Here is a 21,313-nt window from a genome sequence, read left to right as displayed (position 1 = left end):
ATTACCTCATTCTTCTTACTTGCCTGGCCAATTATTATACGCTTATCTCACCTAATTCTCATACCTAAGGTGAGCTGTACTATCCTTTACAACTCATGGTGAGGAATGCGTACTTTCAGATTCTCATTCCTTTAAAATGCATGTTGCAAATAAGTCACAAATCGCATTCTTTCAATACCTACTTTTCAAGTCTGGGGTGTTTGGGCAGAGTGTTAAAAGATGAATCCCATCACAGTTACCTTTGGAAAAGACTTTGCTTCATGTGAGGTACGACATTCAGCACGAAGGATGCTTTCCTGGAACTCAAAGATGATTGGCAGCATTAGTGTTATCACAGCAAGCAGCCACATGGGAGAAACCAGGCCAAACGCGTCGTATTTCGGATGCCTCGTCCCTTCTGCAAAGATGTTGACTTATGACAGGGTAGAAACAGAATGGATACAGAAAACAATTACGTTTCCCAATTCATCACACAAATGTAAGCAAATATTTTAAACTTACTGTAAAATAGGGCTGATGCTTACTTAGCAGGGTGACCAGAGCTGGAAATGAGACTGTAAGGTTTACTTTTGATACCCTTTCAGTAACAATAGAATCTGTGTACGTGCAGGGTACAAGGAGAGAACTGCCCACAGTATAAACATTCAGGCCAAGCCCACAGCACAGACTTAATCAAAAAGGTTCTTTATTTTAAACATAAAAAGAAACATTTTACACAGCATTGTTAGAACTATTGGGTACCTGCATTCCAGAACTGTGCCAAACACTTCGTTTTGTAACTTTGAAATCAAAACAAAAGAAAACAAACATCTTGCCCTTCTGCTATATGCTCAAGCTTGTCCTGGATTGAATTCCAAGTGCCTGGAGGAATTTACCGGCTTACCCAGGAGATGTGGCAATGTGAACAGAGGAAGATCAACACGAGCCCTTAGGATACTTAGACAATACCACAGGTTGCAGCTGAAAGGATATGGATGCTTGCAATGCATCTCAGGCAGCTTACTCTCCTGATACTCTGCAGGTTTAATACATAATCAGGTGCACGCACACCATCACTCACGCAGGAAACAATAATAAAAAACATGAAAGTGACCAAAAGTCTTTTTTTTTTTTTTCTTTTTCATTGGAGACAAGATTCCCACTCTATTTTAAAAAAAGGGATAATACAAAATTGGCACAAGTAGAAGGAAATCTGTGGGGTAAGTCTAGCCCCTCAGCTTCTAGCCTTCCAACTACAGCAAATACAGGGTGCGAGGGGATGCAGCATTGCCTTCCAAGGGGCTGGCAGCAGTACGAGCTAGCAGGGAACTTGCTTCACTTGGAATGACGAAGATGGCTTGTTACCAGCCATGAAAGAAGGTCAGCATTGGCTAAGGACACAGAGATCTTCCATGACAGAAGCAGGGAGCCCTGACCAAAATAACCCTGAGTTTTTTCCGGCAGGGATAAAGTGTGCTACCTTGTGTGCTTGGGAAGAACTGTCAGGTCCCCACTCACTCATTCCCTAATTATTGCATTACAGTCATGACCCTCTTTCCCTAAAACTTAAGCAAGAGCGCATAAATAACGAGTCAGCCCACTAGGACAGCAAGTCTGCTAGGACAGCAAGTGACTGATGCTGTGCTTTGAACTTCATCACCACTAACAGCCCCCACAACCAAGACACCCCTATTCCACAGGCCTTCTCAGAAGAAAGCAGATATTAACGCAGGAAAGAAGCTGCTTAGATGAGTGTGGGAAGGACAGCCAGCATCCCAGACATCCGTATGGTGTTCCATAATGGCCAAGGAAAAGAAAGATTTCACTTCGGTAGCCAGGAAGGAGAAGAAAAAAAATGTTGCCGTCAAAGTGATATGAGTAAATTATTTCTTCAACTCCCTTTCTTTGGAAAGCATCACTAAAGATTTCTGGGCTTTCACAGTGGAGGGTAGACTGCTCCTGCCCCATTCCTCAGCAGAGGCAGCTACATCTGACTGCAACGTAGGCCCTTTCAGAGCTCTTCATGAGAAAAACAAACAAAAAACCACTGGGCCAGAAAAAGAAACTGCCATTAATGTTTTGGTCAAAGTCCTCTAGAGGTTCACAGGTGTCACAGCTTTGGAACTTTACATGAAATATCAAGCACTTAAATAATGTGTTGCAAGCCTCATCTCTGCAAATCAAGTTCATGTTAAAGATGTCTCACATTCAGCTCCCAGAAATCATTAGACACCTGTGTGTGTATGTATATAAAGCCAAAGTTAACCCACCAACAATGTGACTGCATGCATGTTCACATGCTGGAGGCAGAACACAGCCTTCTAGAAAAAACCTTCACACCAACCTCAGAAAAAAGGTCATCACACAAGACACGAAAAAAAACACAACATCAATCTTACTGCAATAGTTTTGGAATAGCAGCAGCGTTGAGTGGTTCAGCGAAAGGTTTCACAGACTAATGTGAACTGAGGTCATTGTAGCACAGATATTAGACCTGCAGCTCCCCAGGTATACATACTGGGATGAGCTATTAGTGATGATGATTGTCTAGTACATAACTAGTGTCTAGATTGGCGTACCACAACCACTGCTTTCTGTGGGTGCCATCCTCCAACATCTTTCATTTTATCCTTAAAAAATAATAATAATAATAATAATCAGTACAGGATTTAGCCCTGGCCTCATCTCTACATTTCCCACTCTTCCTGATGCAAGCCAGACCCTGGCTGTGATGTTAGGTTGTGGTACAGTCGTACCTCCTTGTACACAGTATCTTTATTCTGACTTTTATTGCTTAAAATACCAGCAGTGCTGGAAAGACAGAACTGCCTGGAAAAGAAGTTGCTCCCCACCAGGAGCCAGGTCAGTGAAAGTGGAAGACCAAAGCAGGACTCATGATACTATAGCACCTAGGAATAAGCCTCAGCCTCCTGGGGAAATCCTCACTGCAGGCTACACAACAAGACCAGGATCATGGGAACCTGAAGGGTTTTTGCTGCCTTCTTAGGCTTGCTCATATTCCTACCCTGAGCTACTGCAGATCTCAGACTGCTCACAGGTTCAAGGGTTACCACCGAGCAGGCAGAAGTAGCGCTAGAATCTGGTCTGTGCACTTGGTGACAGTTTACAGGCCTCTAAACACGATCAGTTGGTCCACTGCACAAAAAGATCCATCTCATGTTTTTTTTATGAGTCACACTGCATCAGTGGTGCAAGGTCTCCTACCTCTCTGACAAAGCCAGCAAAGGCTGGGCCTTGTCTCTCAACATCATGTTGCCCCCCTGCTACGAGCAGAGCTGTGTCTGAGGCACGTTGTGAGCAGCTGTAGTGGGGAGAAAAGAAGGTGGAAGGGCTGGGGAGAAGGTGGCTGCATGCAGTCATCCAACAGATGCTTGTCTGAGGGTTGACTCTTCAGGGTTGCTAAGTTAGCCCCTGTTCACCACGGATAAGAGCTATGAGCACTGAAAATTAGAAAAAAAAACCCCAACAAAATAAAACCTTAAGAAGAGCATCTCAAAGACCCCCAGGCAAATTTTGTTTTCAGATTAATTGTAAATTCTTTGAAAGCTGGAGAAGAGAAGGTATGCGACAGCCAAAAATCAATTATTTTCTGGAAAGCCCTCTTGAGACTCCAGTGGAATACCCTTCTCCAGCCTTCAAGCAATACAAAGAAGCCTGAGATATCAAGGCAGAGAGAAAGAGTGGACAGGATGCTGCAGTGGGGTAGAGGGGAAAAGTAGATTGGTTAATACAGTGAAAGTCTAATGATTTTACCAGTCCCTTCCTGCACACCACACTCCTCAACATGTTCTCATAGTGGAAGATCTTTTCAAAACCAAGAGGGGCAAAACCAAAATATTAAAAACCAAAAAACACATAGTGAATTTTTGTCACAGGGCCCTGCCGAAAGCAGGTTCAACAGTTCATACGTTAGAAGGACATGACCTCAATGCAGAAAGTGCTGCTGGAGAAAGGAGAACTCTGAGTCACTAGATATGGCCTGAAAGCTCTCAGGACACAACCTGTAACAAGGAGAAGCTTGAGGTCCAGACTGAAACCAGAGAGGAAAAGCACTGTCTCATCTGGGCCCGTGAATGAGTGTCTCAGCACAGTCCAAGAGCCCTGTGAGTCTCTCCCGAAATGCAGGCGTGCCTGGCTCCCATACTCAGTCCATCTCCATCGACATCAGCCGGCGACGCTCTCGTCTTGTTTCCTGCACTTCCTTCTTGCAGCACCAACGGGAGCTGCAGTAGCCAATGAGGCAGGATAAGAGTCCAATGACAGTGGCCAGACCAATGCCAATCAATAGGGGATACTTGAAAGCATTCAGAACTGAAAAAAAGGAAGGAAGACAAAGTCATCACACATTACTGAGAAATTCGAACTTCTGCATTATTTTTCTTGCCTAAAAAGGAGGGGGGAAAAAAAAAAATCACACATCTTTCTGTCACAGGCAGATTACTTATTTCAGAAGGAATTTAAATTTTTTTTTTTTCCTCCTTGATTTCTGTTTTTTTTGAGGTCTGGGATACTGGTGTCTTACCAGACTCCCTTACCACTTCACCTCATTTCTTCCTCCAGCATTTCAGAGGAGGAGGAAACACAGGAGAAATCTTGGAGCAAGGAAAGCAAAACGAAGGCAGTTCCATCTCAATACCCATTTTTTCCAAACAAATGCCTTCCAAAGGATTCAGATTAGAACTACTGGTACAGTACACTCACTGCCACTCAGCAGCCCTGCCTAATAAACCTCCAAGGCTGGCACCTAAACAAGAAACTTGGTTGGTAGGTACCAGTTAAAAAGCAGGGCCAAGAAACAGAAGGAGCTTGGAAAGTACAGTTATAATAGTAGAGTGGGAATAACAAGATTTTCTGATTCAAGTTCACGGAATGTCTCAATGTGACTTTTCATGGAAATGCTGAGAAGAAAGCAACCAGTTCAAAATCCCTCCTGCATTCATCTTCCTTCTCAGCTATGTACTGAATGCAGTATGTAGCACACGTCTAGCTTCTCATGAAATCCAGCAACGCTTGCAACTCAGGTTGCAAAGCAGATAAGGCACTAAGGGCAGTGAGTATCACGTCTTGTGGTTAGGAGAGGAAGTAGGTTAGGTAGAGGAAGGAGACAGAGCTCTGATGTTTCATGCCCAGCTTTGATATTAACCACAGCACAACCCTAATTCAGCACACTGAAGTTGCAAGCCAAGGCTTCCTCCTGCAGGAAGAAAAAGGGTTAACACTTGGAGAGAATGTTAAGTCTTGATTAAAAGATGCCCTAGCTATGCAAAATATCACCAAGACATCAGGAAACAGAACACTTCAGAGTATAACCTGTTCAGACCTAACTAGTCTACTGAATCTGGAATAGGAAGTTGCAAACAACAGAAGAAGGATAGCAACATCTGATTAGATTATCAACGTTTTTAAAGGTACGTGTGACAGAGAATACTTGCCACAAAAAAACATAACAAGGCGTTAAAAATCCCACACCAGAAACTGCCATACTGCTCTTACCATCCATTTTCACAGATAGAAAGATGGGCTTGGCTTTGATGTCAGGTTCCCGTTGCCATACACCGGTGGCAGAGCGTACCCACGGGGTGACAACGCAGTAGTGGTTCCCAAAGTCGTGATCCTCACAGCCGTGAATGCGGAGACGGAATTCCAGCGGGCTGATTCTCTCCAGGCTCAGATCACTGCTCCCATTTCTCCTGCTCTGCGTCACGATCCCTCTCCGGTCCACCGAGGCCAGCAAGACAGGCTCTCTGTCCAACGCAAAGGAGCGCACAGCAAACCAGGAGACATCAAAGGACATATCATCTGCATTTGCAGGGAAAAAAAAGAATTTGGACAATGTCACTGAGATCCATAGGGCATTCACGGTGCCACTTCTCAGCAGAAAGGTTCATCTGCAAGCATTATAACCAACACTACACTATAACCAACTCCTGCTTTCCTGCCTACTATCCGAAGTAATCAGCAGGCAGTCCTGGTGTCATGAGAAGTGTCGTAACTGTGCTGAACCTACACTGAAAAGGGAGCGGCAGTAGGAGGTATTTGCCAGCGGAGAGTGATTTCCACCACTAGCTTCACGCAGCACCTGTACAACTACAAAGTCAGAGTGCTCATTCCTAGAGCTCCTGCTTCACCTTTAGTCTGCCTAAATAAATGAAGAGATTCTACAAAAAGCAGGAAAAAAAAATTACCTGCAAAAATACAAGGTATTGCAGAGCGGAGCCTGACCACAATGCTTTTATAGGCTTTTTCCGCAATTGTCAGTTACTGTCATGGATGATCACACATCGTGCCTTGTACAAGATATATTATCCAAGGAGACAGTCTACACAAACAATTTGCAGCACCTTCCACATTCAGTACGTTTAGCTCCTTCTTCCTCCGTGCAAGATCTTATTGATCACATCAGGGGATCACAATCTTAGCCCTATTAGGCTGTTGTAGCTGAGTATCTATTTGAAAAATCACCGCTAAGTTTTGCTAATGTGAACTCAGCAATACCTGTTAGAGTCTGAAACCTGAAATGACCTATAGCATAGACAGGAAAGGGCTTCAGATGCCCTCTCACTTGGTTCATCAACAGTTCCCCCCTCCTGGTACATTAACAAGCTGACAGGAGCTGGCTGGAAACAGAGGTTACTATTTTTACCCTGAGTTTTGTGACGTCTGCTCACACCTAAAACAGTCCCTTTGATTTTGAGCATAGGTATCAAACCTCCACTTGCTGGCACTGAGATCTCTGCAAAATATAGTATTAGCAATCTGAAATGTAGAACTGATCTTTCGTCTAAGCCCCAAACCTGCAGCTTTACTTAAATTCTTTGTAGATATGAGTAAAGACTATTTTTAAGCCTTTATCAGGCAAGCTGGCACTCTGAGAAGATAGAGAACCTTAGAATAATCTTATAAGGACAGGTACATCCTCAGCTCTGCTATTTGAGGAACAGCATCAGCTGGCCAGGTGCTTCATTCTTCCTTACTGCAGACAAAAACCATTTGCTGTCTGAGGTATCATTAATGCCCCAGTAAGGTGTGCTATTTTTACACACATCTTGGAAAACAAAACAAAAGCATGAGACAGCAGACGTAAGCACTCTGTTACTACCAGGGACACTGGCTGACCAAACAGTTTTGGGACAGCAGCAAGTTTACAACCCTGCCCATCATGGCCAGCTGCTATGGGTGACAACACAGTGCACCCTACACTTGCAGCCCTACAGCAGGGTGAGGTTTTCTGGTCCTAACAAAAGGCGTGCATAGGTCATACAGCCCGCACAACAATCATACTTTCCCATCACGCTCTTTGTTACTTGGCATACCATTCCGATCCTCTCTCTTTAAAGCAGCGCTAATACAAATCACCACACAAACACGTCCAATTAAGAGCACCAAGCTTTGACCTCTGCCTTGTATACTCATCCGACTATCTACAGGAAGCAGGGCCTCTACTTGAGAGAGCTCTGTTTCTATGAACTACCCTCCTCCTCTGCTGCCTGTTCATCCCAAATAAGGCAGTAACACTAGCCCACAGGCAGTTGCATTGGGAATGACCAGTTCCTTGGGAAGTTTATCAAAACTGCCATTTGCTCTGTGTTTTCAGGTATGGAACAGGTGGATACCTTCCAGGCTGAGTCCAACTGCACCAAATACACCACTGCATTTGCTAGAATAGATTTCAACAATAAGTTAGGTGGAAAAAAAAACAAACCCAGCTTTCAGATGCCCAGGCAACTACCACTTTCAGTCAGTAATTTGAGCTTCTCTTCCCTCAACATGCAAAGATGAATGCAAGCATTTGCTGTCGTTTTGAAATAGCTGAATCTATCTTCTGTAATTACAACATGGGACAACTATTATGCCAACATATTTTATTAGTCAGTATACACAGCGTGCAATTAGTGACTCACTGCAAACAGTCAGAGGGAGGATTTGGCTCGGAGAACTCTTTGTCACTATCCTCCTTGAACTAGCTTCATACAGCAAAGTCATCTGATTCCTTTCTATATCTCTCACATTTTTCAAATTTAGCAAAACAAGGACATGAATCAAGCGCTCTCTACAGCTCAGTGATGAACATTCCAAGCAGCTCCCAAGTGCTAACATGTGATTTTACTAACGGAAAACGGGCCACATTGCAACGCTCCCCAAAAGCAACTGTAGAACCCTACGCACCCCTCATATGGTGAGGAGCCACTCAGTTTTTGTACTCAGGCTACAAAAAACAAAACACACCCACTGGAATCACACACGTGGTTAACGCTGCAAAGGTTGCTTCCACCAGTAAGGACAGTAAGTGCCCATGCACTAGAGAGAGTTTGGCACTGGGAAGTCATCATTCAGAAGGCAATCAAGGACCTCGGTGTCAGCAGCAGCTCTTACGACTCAGCTCCTTCCATAACGGAAGGCAGAGTCTGGGAATTGGGTGCTTCAGAGGCCCTGCAAGCAGAGTAATAGTGGTGCTATGCTTCTTCCTCTCCTCAGCTGGTGAGGATCATCAACATGTAAAGCACATCTTTATGCATATTTCGATTTGACACACAGGACTAAGCTGTCTGGGTCTTAGCTGCTTCCCTGGCCAATCACTCCCTGAAACAGGGAATCCTATTTCTAGACCAGCTCTTAGGAACCATACACTTCCACTACTTAGAATGGAGCCCTCTCAGCATCTTGTTACAGTGCTGAATCACAATTTTGAGACCCTTTTTGTTTACTACATTTAAATGAGGTTGAATAGAGCTTCCTAGAGAGCTGAGTGAACCACTTCAAACCATACAAGAGGTAAACAAGCTGGTTTTGTTGAATCCTCCAGAGTGCCCACTGGGTCTGTCTGGAGCAGATTGAAAAAAAACCCACCTCTTTCAGGCAGAGTAACACTTTAAAATCCCTATGCACATAGCCCAAGAAGGGGTGATCTGGGAAGCCTAGAGAGATCGTTTGCGAAAATGTGTATTCAACAGAAACATCAGAAACAGCTTTTATATCTTCAGGGCACAGAAGTACTACTACTATTCCCCCCTGACACACATGCTCCCCTTGTATAAATTCAAAACACCAGCTACAGCTGCCAAGCCAAAGAAGCACTTCTTTAGATGGAATGGTTGCTGCCACGTACTGAGCTCAGTAATGCACACTCCACTTCAGCAGGGTCTCAGAGAAGCAGAGGAAATTAAACCACGTAGCAGTCAAGCCAAAACCTTTTCAACCCTTTTGAAAGTTTCCCACAGGGTGGGTGTGCATACTCACAGACACACAATGGTGAATCGCCTCTACTAGAGGAGGAACCAACCCGTAAGTAACGCTTCTAGAGACAAATGGAGCTGAGAAGGGGAGTGATAAAGATCGTTGGCCATGAGCTTTTCCCCAGCTCCTTGAAAGTATTTTATTCTTCTGACTGTACACATGAAGGGGGAAAGAGATGGCACCCAACACTTCATGTTCCTATACAAAGCATACAAACCGATCTACTCACGTGCTTGCAAAGTTGAGTGCCTCGTGTACAAGAGCAGTGCCAGCTGGCATACCAAGTGTATTCAAACTGTCCAGGAAGTGCGTTTAACAGAAGATCTTATGAAATTCCCTGATCCTTCCCTGCTCAAAATGTACTGCTGTGGCAGGTCTAACACCAGAAGAGCAGACCTCTTGAAAGCCATCATGACCCACAGAATATAGTCAGGATAACACCATGCACAGACCACTGCTCTGCTCTCCTTTCTTAAGTTCCCAACCTGAAAGGCCACAGCAGCCATCCGTTTTCTTCTAGGAGATGCTAGCAACTCTTGCTCTTCCTGTCCCATTATCTGGTGTAGGCTTTTCCCAACAACACACCTCATTTCCCTGCTGGGATGAGACAGTGCTGTTATTTTCAGTCTGTCTAACACTTTGGCATTAATTTAAAAAGGAAACTCTCCATCTGAATGGTGAACTACAGTGGGATATCTACTCAGTGCAGATTCAGATCAGAGATGAGATACAGGTGGAAAGAAAGTCAAGTGGTTATATCAGGTTGTTGCTAGATGAGCCCTTAGAGACCTTCTCTACCTAACCTGCTTAGTTATCCCACTTCTCTATTCCCCTCCAACCCTGAAGGCCAAGAACACAGAATGACAAGGGAAATCTGCACACCCTACAGCTGCTGCATAGATTCCAGATGTTTCCTGCAGCTCTGCTGCCAGTCTCACCCAGAAGACCAGCAAGGACTGGAGAAGCATCAGCTTTTTAGAACCACCTGAAACACCCAGATGGAACTTCTCCACATAGACACACAGAGCATGGCTGGCTAGACCCCAAATCTTGCTCATTCAGCAACTGGAGGCTCAGAGCAGAGACCAACATGTTCCCTCAATGCTTGCCACAATACCACACCTCTTTACTCCTTTCAGTAGGTATCCATTGTGTGTGACTCATCTGCCCCATTTACAGACAAAAAGTCACAAAAACATGCACACAAAAAAAACCCCAAAACATTAACAACAACAACCAAAAAACAACCACAGAGCAGAGAGTTGCTTCTTCCAGATAATATGAACCAGCTACAAAACAGATTGCAGTGCTGACATTTACAGCTGTGCACTGGCTGCTCACGATCTGTGAAAAGGGCAACAGTTCCAAACACAGGTATCATCTATTGATTCAACAGACATTCATACTCCCTTATGGAACTTCCCACTTCAAGCCTAACTCTGCTGATCAGCAGCTCCTTGAAGAGGTCATCTTTTTCTTTCAGTCTATTTGATTATCTTTCTCTTGTCAGTCCTTCTTCCCGTCTCAACCTACCAAACACACACAAAAGCATCACAAAATCAAATGCACTGACAAGTGAGCCCCACTGTCAGTAAGTGGCCTCTTTTCAAGTTCTAAGTTGGTTGGAGATGCTGAGGTTTCTTTCCCAAGGCAACCCCGGGCTTATTTTAGCTGCAGAAGCAGCAGCAGCTCCCTGCTAGCAGTTATGGCTCCCTCTACAAAGGCAGCCAGCTGCCTGGGGTACTACCTTGCAACAGTACCTGTAAGAGCTTGGGAACACCTCAACAGAGATGAGGCATTCTGCTGAGCAGAAACTGAGGCATACATACAGACGTACATTGCCGCAGACTGTCCAATATCCCACACTATTAATCTTTTGACAGCAATAAAGTTCACTCAGCATTTGCTCCTTACCAAGCATTTCAGTAATACAATCCACAGACTTCCATCATTTTTCCACAGGCAGCAGAGAACCATAATCTCCCAAATTGCCTCCCTGTTACACTCAGATTTAACACAGAACAGAGATTCTGCAATTTCAAAGTGATGGACCTTTACTAAACTTGGCACTTCATCTCATCAACTACTACACTAAGTAACACCTACCATACAGCACCTTTTTTGTAGTGGCTTGTGCACAGATTTCCAAGTTTCCCAAGAATTATGGCATCTTTACGTTTAGATATATATATATATATATATATACATACATACATGTTTTTATATATTTATATTTGTATAGGTTTCTTCTAAACATCTTTCATATATCTGCATACATAAACTCACTCCAAACTCAACTTTTGAGTCCAGTAACCAGAGCTGCTCTCACAGCATTTTGATGAAAAGCAGCTCATGCAATGTTGGGCAAGCAGCTGTTTTGAGCAATTCTCTGAACCTTTCAGCCCTTCACAAATGTTTGCCTTTCAAGTGCCTGTTGTCTTTTTCACAGCAATTCTTCTTCAGTGTGTTTCTTCCCATGCAAAAAAGAAGGCTCGCTTCTGAAGGCAATGGGAATTAACATCCCTTTCAGTATTGAGGCTGCAGCAATCAGTTTTTATGATTTTTAGATTTACATTAAGCCTTAAATTCACTGTGAAGTGTTGAGTTGAGTGATCAGGTGATTTTAAGACTGCTTGCAGATGACTGTAAAGGTTTTGCAAATGTATCTCCTTTTTAATTAAAGGAGTCAGAAACAGTTCCCGTGCTCATCTAGTGTCTGTAGGCTGAGACTGCCAGCACTGGTGTCAGTTGTACAGACAGCACAGGAGCAGAGTTAGCAGTAGGAACGCTTTTTTCCCCTTCTACCAAGAGTGTGAAACACAAACCCTGTTTTAAACTTGGCTGTGCAAAGCAAGTACTCTCTCCTGTTATTTATCTAGTTCTGTAGGACTTTCAATGCTAGCTCTCAGTTCTCCAGCTTCACACAAATGACACAGTGTTGTAGCTGCTAGTATTTAATCTCAAAGCAATTGAGTTACAAGGGAAATATTTTTGTCAAAATACCTGGCTCCAGTGTCATTCCATCTGTTGTGATGATACAGAGCAAATCTGCCAGCTCCCCTTGGTAAATCGTCAGGTTGTCAGAATGCACCGAGACATTAAACACGGGACCTGGAAAAGAGTAACCACAATTATTCATGATATGCTTTTTCTTCAGAGTCCATAACCTTTCTTGAACATTATTGCATTCTCCTCCACTTGTTTGCTGAGACTGAGCTTTGAAGTAAGGATAAGCAATCATGCAAGTTTGGGCAAAACAGTCATTTGTTTTTAGCCACTAATTGCTGCACTACCACCCAAACTGCCAGGCCTGTCACACAGCACAAAGTCATCGCCCAAGTCTGCCTTCCACCATCCTGTGCAAAATGAGCCCTTCTGCCACTGGTGACTTCTCAAAGAAGAATAAAGTTCAGGTCCTCAAGCTAATCCAGCACAGATCATTTTGGCTGACGCTGTCAATAGGAATTCAAGTTAGAGCAATCCATTAATTTAACAATGCCAGCGGTTCTTCTGCAGAATTGAAACACAGACAATAGAAGAAGTGCATCTGATAACACTTTTCTGTGGGTTTTCCTTCAGGCTCTGCTACAGATAGCTTCTTTCGTACAAGATGTCTCAATGCCCAAGGGTATGGTAACTCCTTCAGCTGTAAAGTGATGATGGTAATGACGAAAACCACTGGGCTGTTATGAAATGCTCAGACACCGTAACAACACATGTGTTTGACTTCTAAGATGCAGAAGATAACAAAACTTCCCCTCACTTTGACAACTACATCTCCAATGCAAAATTCACAAAACCACAGTTCCTCAGATACGCCTACATTGCTACTACTCTCTGTTTCACATGGCAGAAAACAAAGAACGTGTCAAAACACCCTTAGTGATTTCTCTGCTAAACGAGGTGGAAGAGATGAGCACGAGGGAAGCTGATGACAATGGTGGTCCCTGGGATGGCTTTGGGGTAAGGGGCCAGGGAGTTCACAAAGGAACTTGGGATTCAGATTAAGAAGTAACAGTTTTCACTCACCCTGGGTTCTGTTAACTGCTATCATTAACTGGCTCAGCTACTTCTGGGACAGGAACAGAAGCAACAAGAAGAACAAAAAAGGTAATTTGGGCATGCAAAGTAAATGGTTGGAAGATCTTCCCTCCTCTCACACGTTACTGTTTAAGTATAGAAACTAAATTTCAAATCCACTAAAGATCTGTGGCAAACACTACTTCTGATAGAGAACAGTTAAGAAATTCAGCTAAGCAACCCACTTGTCCCCTGCTCTCTCAGCGGGTTTATGTGGAAAGCTGCACTAAGAACTCACAGAGGTTCTGGAAAGAAATTTGCAGATGCTATGAAGCTAGAGCTTTCATTTCTGGTGAAGCTGTTCTAGGCTATAGGGGCCTGACTTGTTCTCATCAGAGATTATACAGCACACTAAGAAAAGAATTACAATTACACTGCAGTAATCACTCTGTGGCTTCCAGGATTCCTCTCCAACAATTTCCACTGCACACCATCTCCTGTGCTGTGTCAAACCATAAACTTCTTACAGCCCTCTCTGCCCCAGAAGCAGATTGTACATGAGGAGAGTATGTGGACAAACATCCCAGAGGTTTATACCCATTCTCCAACCAGAAGTCTTCTCTATTAAAAAGATTGTAAGGTGCCCACATGAAGAAGGAATAAAAGGGAAGCAGCATGACAGGATTATTTCTTGGGGAAACAGAAAGATATCAGACTGACTGTTTCCTCAGCCTTTGTCCGAACTCCCTGGGAATTCCATGTATCTTGACATGCCCCTGCCTGGAAAATGCGCATGCTACAACCATATTGCCTTTGCAGCCTACTTGATTATTCTTCTTCAGATAAAACATGGCATTTCATATCACTTTTTTTTTTTTTTGTCTTTGGTGGGGTTTGAGGTAGCCATGCAGACAGAGCTTCAAGGCCCTAGGGACTAGTTAGAGGCAGGACAGACCAGGGCTCTCCAGCCAACTGTAACCAGGGGAGTCCTCAACTGTGACTCCGCTGCCACGACAGCAAAGTGACTGTCAAGACTGCCAGGAACATCCCCACATTCCCAGCACATGCCTCTGCTGCACTGACTGAGCACAAAAGAGTACTGTAATAATCCCGGTGGCTGCCTATAGCTCAGGGTCTGCGCTACAACCTGGCAGTAGGTGAGGTGACACATCAGGGATGTGAGATGTGCCCTGCTCTGGCACATAGGCTCAGCTCTGTTGGATGACGGCAGGGATCAGGCAAGGGAGAAGGAACTACGTGGTCCCAACTTGGTCAGGCTAAGGCTGGGCTGTCTTATCCCTGCCCTGGTAGGGTGAACAAAAGAAAAACAGAAAGGTACACGTACAGAGGACTTGCATTTTATTTCTAGATCAACAGTCCAGTCATCTACTGTATTCGACAGATACTGGATTCTAACCCCAGCATGCCAAAAAACCACTAATGCAGAGTGGAGTCCGAGCACTCTTGGCATCCAAACATTGTTAGGGTAAAGTGCTGAGTTTGTTTGGTGTCTCTGCCAGGAAAGGCAGTATCATAGCAATGCAGCATCACTGCATACTCCTCAGTTCTGGGACAGCAAGTTCATCTCTCATCTACCTCCCACATTCAGAGTCAAAGCTTCCTAGGCAATAAGGCAGCTGCTAAGCAGCACCTTCACTATCATTTCATGATTGTATTTCTCTTTAGTAAGCCACAGTTATTTCCCTTTGGTTATTTTCCTACCAGGCTATATCTCCTGCAAATTACCATCTGTAAGTCCAGGGGAGAAATCACTGTCCTGCATTACAAGGACTTGACAGAGCCCAGAGGTATGTCAGGGGCTGAGCTCTTCCTTCTCCATCTAAAGAGGGAATTTAATTTTTTCTTAATTAATGTGTTGGGTTTTTTTTAATGCAAGTAATCTTCATTACATTGAATTCTTAATGGCTTAGCCTTGAAAACTGGAGTTGCAGCTTCTCAAGAGGAGTACCTTAATTCTTTAGCAATATTTTCTGCCTACATGCCCCGTGCTCTGGGCCTCAGGCTGTCCTCAGGCATAAAAGGGCAGAATAAAGCCTCTTCATTTATGGCTTTTACTCCACCACAGAACCTGAGAAGACAAGAGCCTGTTTGCAAGAGACACCATCTAGCCGTGAGCTGGATCAAGATGACCGTGTAATCCTTCACCCTCCAACATAAAGTACGTTTGCCAAAGCTATAGTCACTACACAGCCTACAAAAGACTCACAGAAGCTGAGGAGATTCCTCTGCCCCTCATGAAAAGTCACTGACCTGCCAAACTTCTCTACAGGAGGGTTCTAGGTTTTTTGTTTGTTTCTATTCTAAAGAAAGAAACTGACCATCAGTGCTTTTAACCTGATTATGACTTGCCTGATTTATGACCTGAATTTAAACAGTTTCATCTGGCTTCAGCCAAACTTGTCTGACAACAGGATGTGAGAAACAGTCTTGAACAAAAGCAGCAGCCAACCACTCTGTCAGTAGGTTACAAGCAAATCCACTGCCTTATCTAACCAAACACCTTCTTTACTGTTAGGTCAAGAAAAGCACCTCAGAAAAAATGGCACTAGAGCAGACAATGCTTCCAAGCACACTTCCAATGATCTTGAGGACCTCACAAGCCATATGAGATACAAGATCTTCTGCGAGGTGTGGGCTGGGGAAGTAACGAACTCTTCTTTGGCAAGAACTGAGTTGATGCTACATTAACTCTGAGAAAAATAGAACTCTGCAGACAACAGATGACGTGGCTTTGCTCACCCTGCCACCTATAATTAATAGTCTGAAATACTGTTATTGCCAACTACTGGTCACTCAAGAGAATAAACAAGCTGGAATTTAGTTTCAAGTGCAGGGTCGACAGATTAAGTGTGATTTGCAAAGCTCATCAAGAACAAAGCAAAGTTAAGTGTAGGGAAGCTATTCAGTATGCCGAAAGCTGAAAAATAATTGGATTTGAATAACTTCAGGTTTGAAGATAAATGTCACGCCCTCAGCTAATTCAGAAGCCAAAAAGCAGACTTACAAAATTAAACAGCAATCCCAATTCTGAGGGCTAAGCAGCCATTTTCACCCCCAGATTGCCATCCACTGCTGAGAACTTTGATGTAAACTATGCCAAACGCACTGTTCCTCACTACAGAATGACCATCTATAAGCTTAGAAGCAGCTCTTAAAGAAGTTTTCTTCTTTAATAAAGTAATAACAATTTTATATTAAAAGGTACCTGCTGTAAAGATAGGAATAAAAATAGTTTTCCTAACATTTATGTGTTTGAAAAACACCATCATTCTAAACGAAGTAAAGAAATTGAGGTTAAAGTTTACTAGCACAGGTCTAGAAGTTCTTACAGGGAAATCAAGTTCCAGGATCAGGACGTGTTTGGTTTAATTTCTTCTGAATGTGCCCTTTTGCAGCAGATCTCATTGCTCAAGCCATTGATTTCAGATAACCAAAGCAGAAAATTCCAGGACCCAAAACCTAAGGACATGGTTTTCAGCTAAAAAGTGTATTTCTTCCACACATAAATGAAAGAAAAAAATATATATATATATATAAAATGCACCAAGTTTGGTTTACTATTTAGCATTCAACTAGATTCATCCCAAATCTGCTGCGGTGTTGAAAGGGGGAGTTCAAGTTTACTCAATTAACTAACTCCGCGTAAGAATTTACATATTGGAGAAAAATAAAAAACCCTGAGCCCTGTTTACCTGATGTCACCCCATTTTCCCTGCTTTCCTTCACAGCTCAGTAACCCAAACACCTTAAATCTGTAAGAAAAAGAAGGGAGAAAGGAGAGAGAATAACCAAAAGCCAGTCAACATCTGGATTTACAATAGATGAGCTCCTAATTACCTGAGTCCTACATGACATTTTGGACTTTTCTACTTCATCTTAGCCAGTATTTCTCTGCAAGGTCTAATCTGTCCACAGAAATGAGTTACCTTTCCTTTCCAGACAAAGTAGAACACAGAAAGGTCAAGCAACCTGACTGGCAACAGAGACCCAGACTCCGGAGGCTTCTCCAGCAATTACCCCACATCCAGTCCGCTACCCAGCACAGAGAGAGCAATGGCTGCATGCAACTTCATTGCCTGCAATTAGCCAGCACCATGGACCACAAGGCAGAAAATACAGACGCAGTCCACAAGTTCTCCATCTTCCAAGATTACACATCTGCCCTGGCACCAGATCATCCATTCAAACTGAAGATTCCATAATCTGCCTCTCTCCAGATAACGAGCTCCTTCACCCGCACTGTTTCCTTTCAGCCCTCTCCCAGCTTCTTTTACAGAGCTGTTCCCCAGCATGTTTCACCCCAAAGCCTCAAAACAGCCATTACTGGAAGAAGACCCCAGTAGTTTAAGTCTGTGGTTTCTACTTCCAGAATTAATGCACACAGGCACAAAGACCCACAATGACAGAGCACACTCTTGCCCATTAGCTGTGGCTGGAAAATACCAGTCTCTCTTGCCAAATAGTTTCTGCTGTACTCCTGTTCATTCTTTTCCATGATTAAGATTTCTTTCCTTTAAGAACCTTTCTAATCTACTTTCTTGCATCTGAGTATCTCCCTGGGTCATTGCAGGGCATCATTTTAATTGCAAGTTCAACATCAATACTTAGCTCATATTTCTGCAGCTTAGTTTATCTCAGCTTCTTCCAAAGAGATTGATAATACATTGCTGAGCAATGAGCTCACATGAAGATGTAATCCAGAGCTGAAGATTTCATTGAGATGCTTCCCTTAGAGCTCCCTTTCATTTTTGCCTCTTCAGAACTATTTGCCCTCTGCTGAATGGCGCAGAGGAAGCCAGCTCAGAGCACAGCCACGCTCCAAATGGTTCTCCCTCATAACATATTTCTGTATACAAGATTAAAAGCTTCCTTCTTCCAGCTTCCCTCAAGGCAAAGGAAAATAAGTCACTTCTGTGGAAACCCTTGTGAGCATATAGTGGGCAAAGACAACCTAAACACTAAGTTGGGTTGCTGGGTACAGTCTGAACGGGATAGAAAACTAAAGGATGAATGCCAAAGAAGAACATACGACTCCAGGATAAACTAGGTGGATTTCACAGAGACCAGGTGCTTGGGCATTAAAAAAACCAAGCCAAAACAACAACAGAAAAACAGCCACAGGCAAGCTGGAACCATTTATACCAAACACCTGTACACAGATTCAGCAATGAAATTAAGAGAAGATCTCAAGACAAGCACTTCTTAGCTGCTCTTGTCCCTCACGTTGCTGGGCAACCATTGAAAAGGGACGGTAGAACTTCTGTTTGAAACTGAGCTGACCGAAAAGCAGTGCAGAAGAGGCTTTCATAGGGGATGGCTTCCTCCTGCCTCTCCCCAGAACCAGCTTAGTGTGCTTACAGTTCTTAGACATACAGCAGGCATTCATTTTATAGAGCTAGTCTAGTGATCCACGTTATTCATAAGGCTGAACCAGAGGATTCTCAAGATCCCCTCTGGTCTTAAAATGTATCCAGCAGAGAACAATCTGCCATTGATTGAAAATATGAAAACTAATGGCTTACTTGGCTCCTCCCTCTCCTTCCCCCAAGTCCCAGTTTATATAACTCAGCAGACAAAATCGACTTCTAATTTTTTAAGTTCAGGAAGTTTCAAGCAAATGTCTCTACGTTAACATTTCAGATCATAAACTAAAATGGAATAAATATGTCCCTTTGCAACAGCAAGTGGAGAAAGAAGAGAGGAGGTATCTGCTTGCAGCCAGCAAGCTCTGCCTTGAATGGAAAGAATCTGAGCAAGACATTTTCCACAGATGTTCATGGAAAAACATTTCAGAGCGCTGCCACATTTCAAGCCTATTGTGGCAGGAAACCCTGAAGTTTCATGTGCGCAGTCCCCAGCTCATATATATATACATAAAAAGCTTACAGACCTCCTGCCTTTCAGATAGGTCACAGCGCACTGCGTGTACACACGCTAAGAAGTCTTCATTGAAGCGTCACAACTCGGAGATCTGGGAGGGATTCAGACTGGAAGGAAGGATTTCCAGCCTAAGCCTCCACACCCCCTGCCAAAGAGGGATCAATAAAAACATCAAAGAAAGAAATTCCTCCCACCACTAACACATTCACGTAAAACCCTTTAAGGGCTTCCTTCTGCTGAAAATGCTACTTCCATATTGATCTGCTCTGCCCCTCATTCCCCCCCACGGTGCAAACTGAAAGTGTTGGCTAAGACCAAGCTCTCAAAGTAGAGGGTAGACAGGAATACCTTTTAATTTTGACATTATACTGCGTTATTATGTCTTCTCAACAGTCACACTCTCAGTGCCGTTCTGCTATACTTTGGGACCCTTAAAGTCAGGAAAACTGTTAACAAGACAATCACACTATAAGGGACAAATGCTTTCATAAACCACTCATCACAAATCCCCAACGAACTCAGGATCTAACAGAGAGGTGCTTTCTCACCTTTTACTTACTCTAAGCTGCATGGCCCTCTCCGCGTTCTCTGACCCTTTTCGTATTAACATCTTCCCTCCAGTTTTGGAGGGCTTCCCTTTATCCCCACAAAAATCTAGCAACCTCAGCAGCTCTGCCTCACACCATTCCCATTAGAAAAAAGTCTGGCACCGGGTTCTTCTTTTGGAGAACAAATCTGACAGTTGCCTGTACCATGAGATGCAACACAAGGGTATGATACATGAGCTGTACTTCTGTAGCTGCTCCACAGCTGTGCCATCTACCTCTGGCTCCCTGACCTAGTCACAGGTTGGTCACAGCTTACATCAAGAAGAGTACACCTTAGCAAACAGTGATATAAGATAACACACACACACAAAACAAATCCTGTCTTGCACATCTAGTTACAATTATTTATTTTTAATTTCTACTGGCCTGTTTGAGCCCAGAACAGAGTAATAGGACACAACAGAAGAGCAAGGCTAAGGGAAAGGAAGCACAGCAGCCCTTACACATGTAACATCACTTTTGCAGACAAGCAGAAAATGCGGGGGAAGGAGGGTATGTGATTAGGGGAGCAAGTCTGCTAGCATCCATTCTAACTGCGCTCATCATGTATCACCATCATGCCCGCTGATGAATGTCCAGCATGGACATCTGAGTAATTACTCAAGGACACAAAGTTCATCCATCAATTGTAGAAAGAAAGGTATTTCAAGCCAGATTTTGCTGCCAAGATTATTTTGGGAAATGGCTCTCCAGTGAATTGTGCCTGGGTTCTCATTTCTGTCTTCACTCTCCTGTAAAGAAGAACGGCTGACCAGACTTCAGGACCATCCCTCCCCCTGCTCAGCTCTGCCGCTGGAATTCACACATTCTCAGGGCAACACTGCAGGCTGCTTCCCTTTCTTCATTCACTCCATGCTCTGGAAATTCTATCTGAGCAAAGAGGGAGGGAGTAGAAACTGACAGCAAAAAGAAGTCAAGACCGCAGCACGCTCACTTCCCTCCCTTGCATAGCTCACAGGTTTCCCTCTGAACCGTGGATATTAATAGCATCTTGCCAAACTTTCTGGATGAGATTTCAAAGTGACATAATGCAAATAACACTGGGAGAGTCACTAGCCACAGCCTTTGTGCAGGTAAGTCTCCAGGCAAGACCTTGGAGGGAAGGGGTTTGGAACAGATTTAATTCTTGCTGGTTTTTCTGCATCAACTCTTTGCAAGTGTCACTCTCCCACTGTGTCTTACTCAAGTTTCAAGAGTAATAAGGTTGAAGCTACACTCCATTAAACCTTCTCAAAACGATAAATCTACAGCAATACTTAGCCGTGACAATGTCACTCCAAGAAGCATTTGGAACACAGGCATATGGGTTATTTCCAGAAGAGTAGCTTACCATAACATCAAACAAGAAGCCAACCAGGGATGATCTAGAACTGAAATAGGCACTGAGCTGAGTCTCTGACTTCTCTCCAGCCAGCTCAGGCAAGGCTGTAACATTGTTAGGGTTTCTATCAGGATGATGCACTTCAAAACGTCTCATAAAGTGAAGTCTTCGTTGCACAGCTGCCCCTATACTCAGCCCTTGCACTCATCCCCGTGCATCTGCTAAGAAG

General features: G+C 43.7%; 2 protein-coding genes across 3 annotated transcripts in view; both read right to left on the bottom strand.

Annotated features, from left to right (window-relative positions):
• Positions 1 to 1,653, bottom strand: part of CD101 (CD101 molecule) — a 47,140-nt gene extending 45,487 nt beyond the window's left edge. Inside the window, exon 1 of the mRNA XM_040664579.2 lies at positions 240 to 1,653. The gene's annotated coding sequence lies outside the window, so the exon portion shown is untranslated. The remainder of the gene's footprint in view (positions 1 to 239) is intronic.
• PTGFRN (prostaglandin F2 receptor inhibitor) overlaps positions 669 to 21,313 on the bottom strand; it is a 65,796-nt gene continuing 45,151 nt past the window's right edge. For both annotated transcript variants that reach the window (XM_416660.8, XM_040664455.2), the window contains exons 7-9: positions 12,238 to 12,345; positions 5,494 to 5,799; positions 669 to 4,311 (exon numbers count right to left, since the gene is read on the bottom strand). In XM_416660.8, coding sequence (XP_416660.5) covers positions 4,145 to 4,311; positions 5,494 to 5,799; positions 12,238 to 12,345 — 581 coding nt within the window. In that variant the 3' untranslated portion in view covers positions 669 to 4,144. The remainder of the gene's footprint in view (positions 4,312 to 5,493; positions 5,800 to 12,237; positions 12,346 to 21,313) is intronic.

The sequence above is a fragment of the Gallus gallus genome, chromosome 1 (genome assembly GCF_016699485.2).
Source record: "Gallus gallus isolate bGalGal1 chromosome 1, bGalGal1.mat.broiler.GRCg7b, whole genome shotgun sequence".
Lineage (NCBI taxonomy): Eukaryota > Metazoa > Chordata > Aves > Galliformes > Phasianidae > Gallus > Gallus gallus.
The sequence above is the reverse complement of the archived record's forward strand: the minus strand, read 5'-3'. Positions and strand labels throughout refer to the sequence as shown.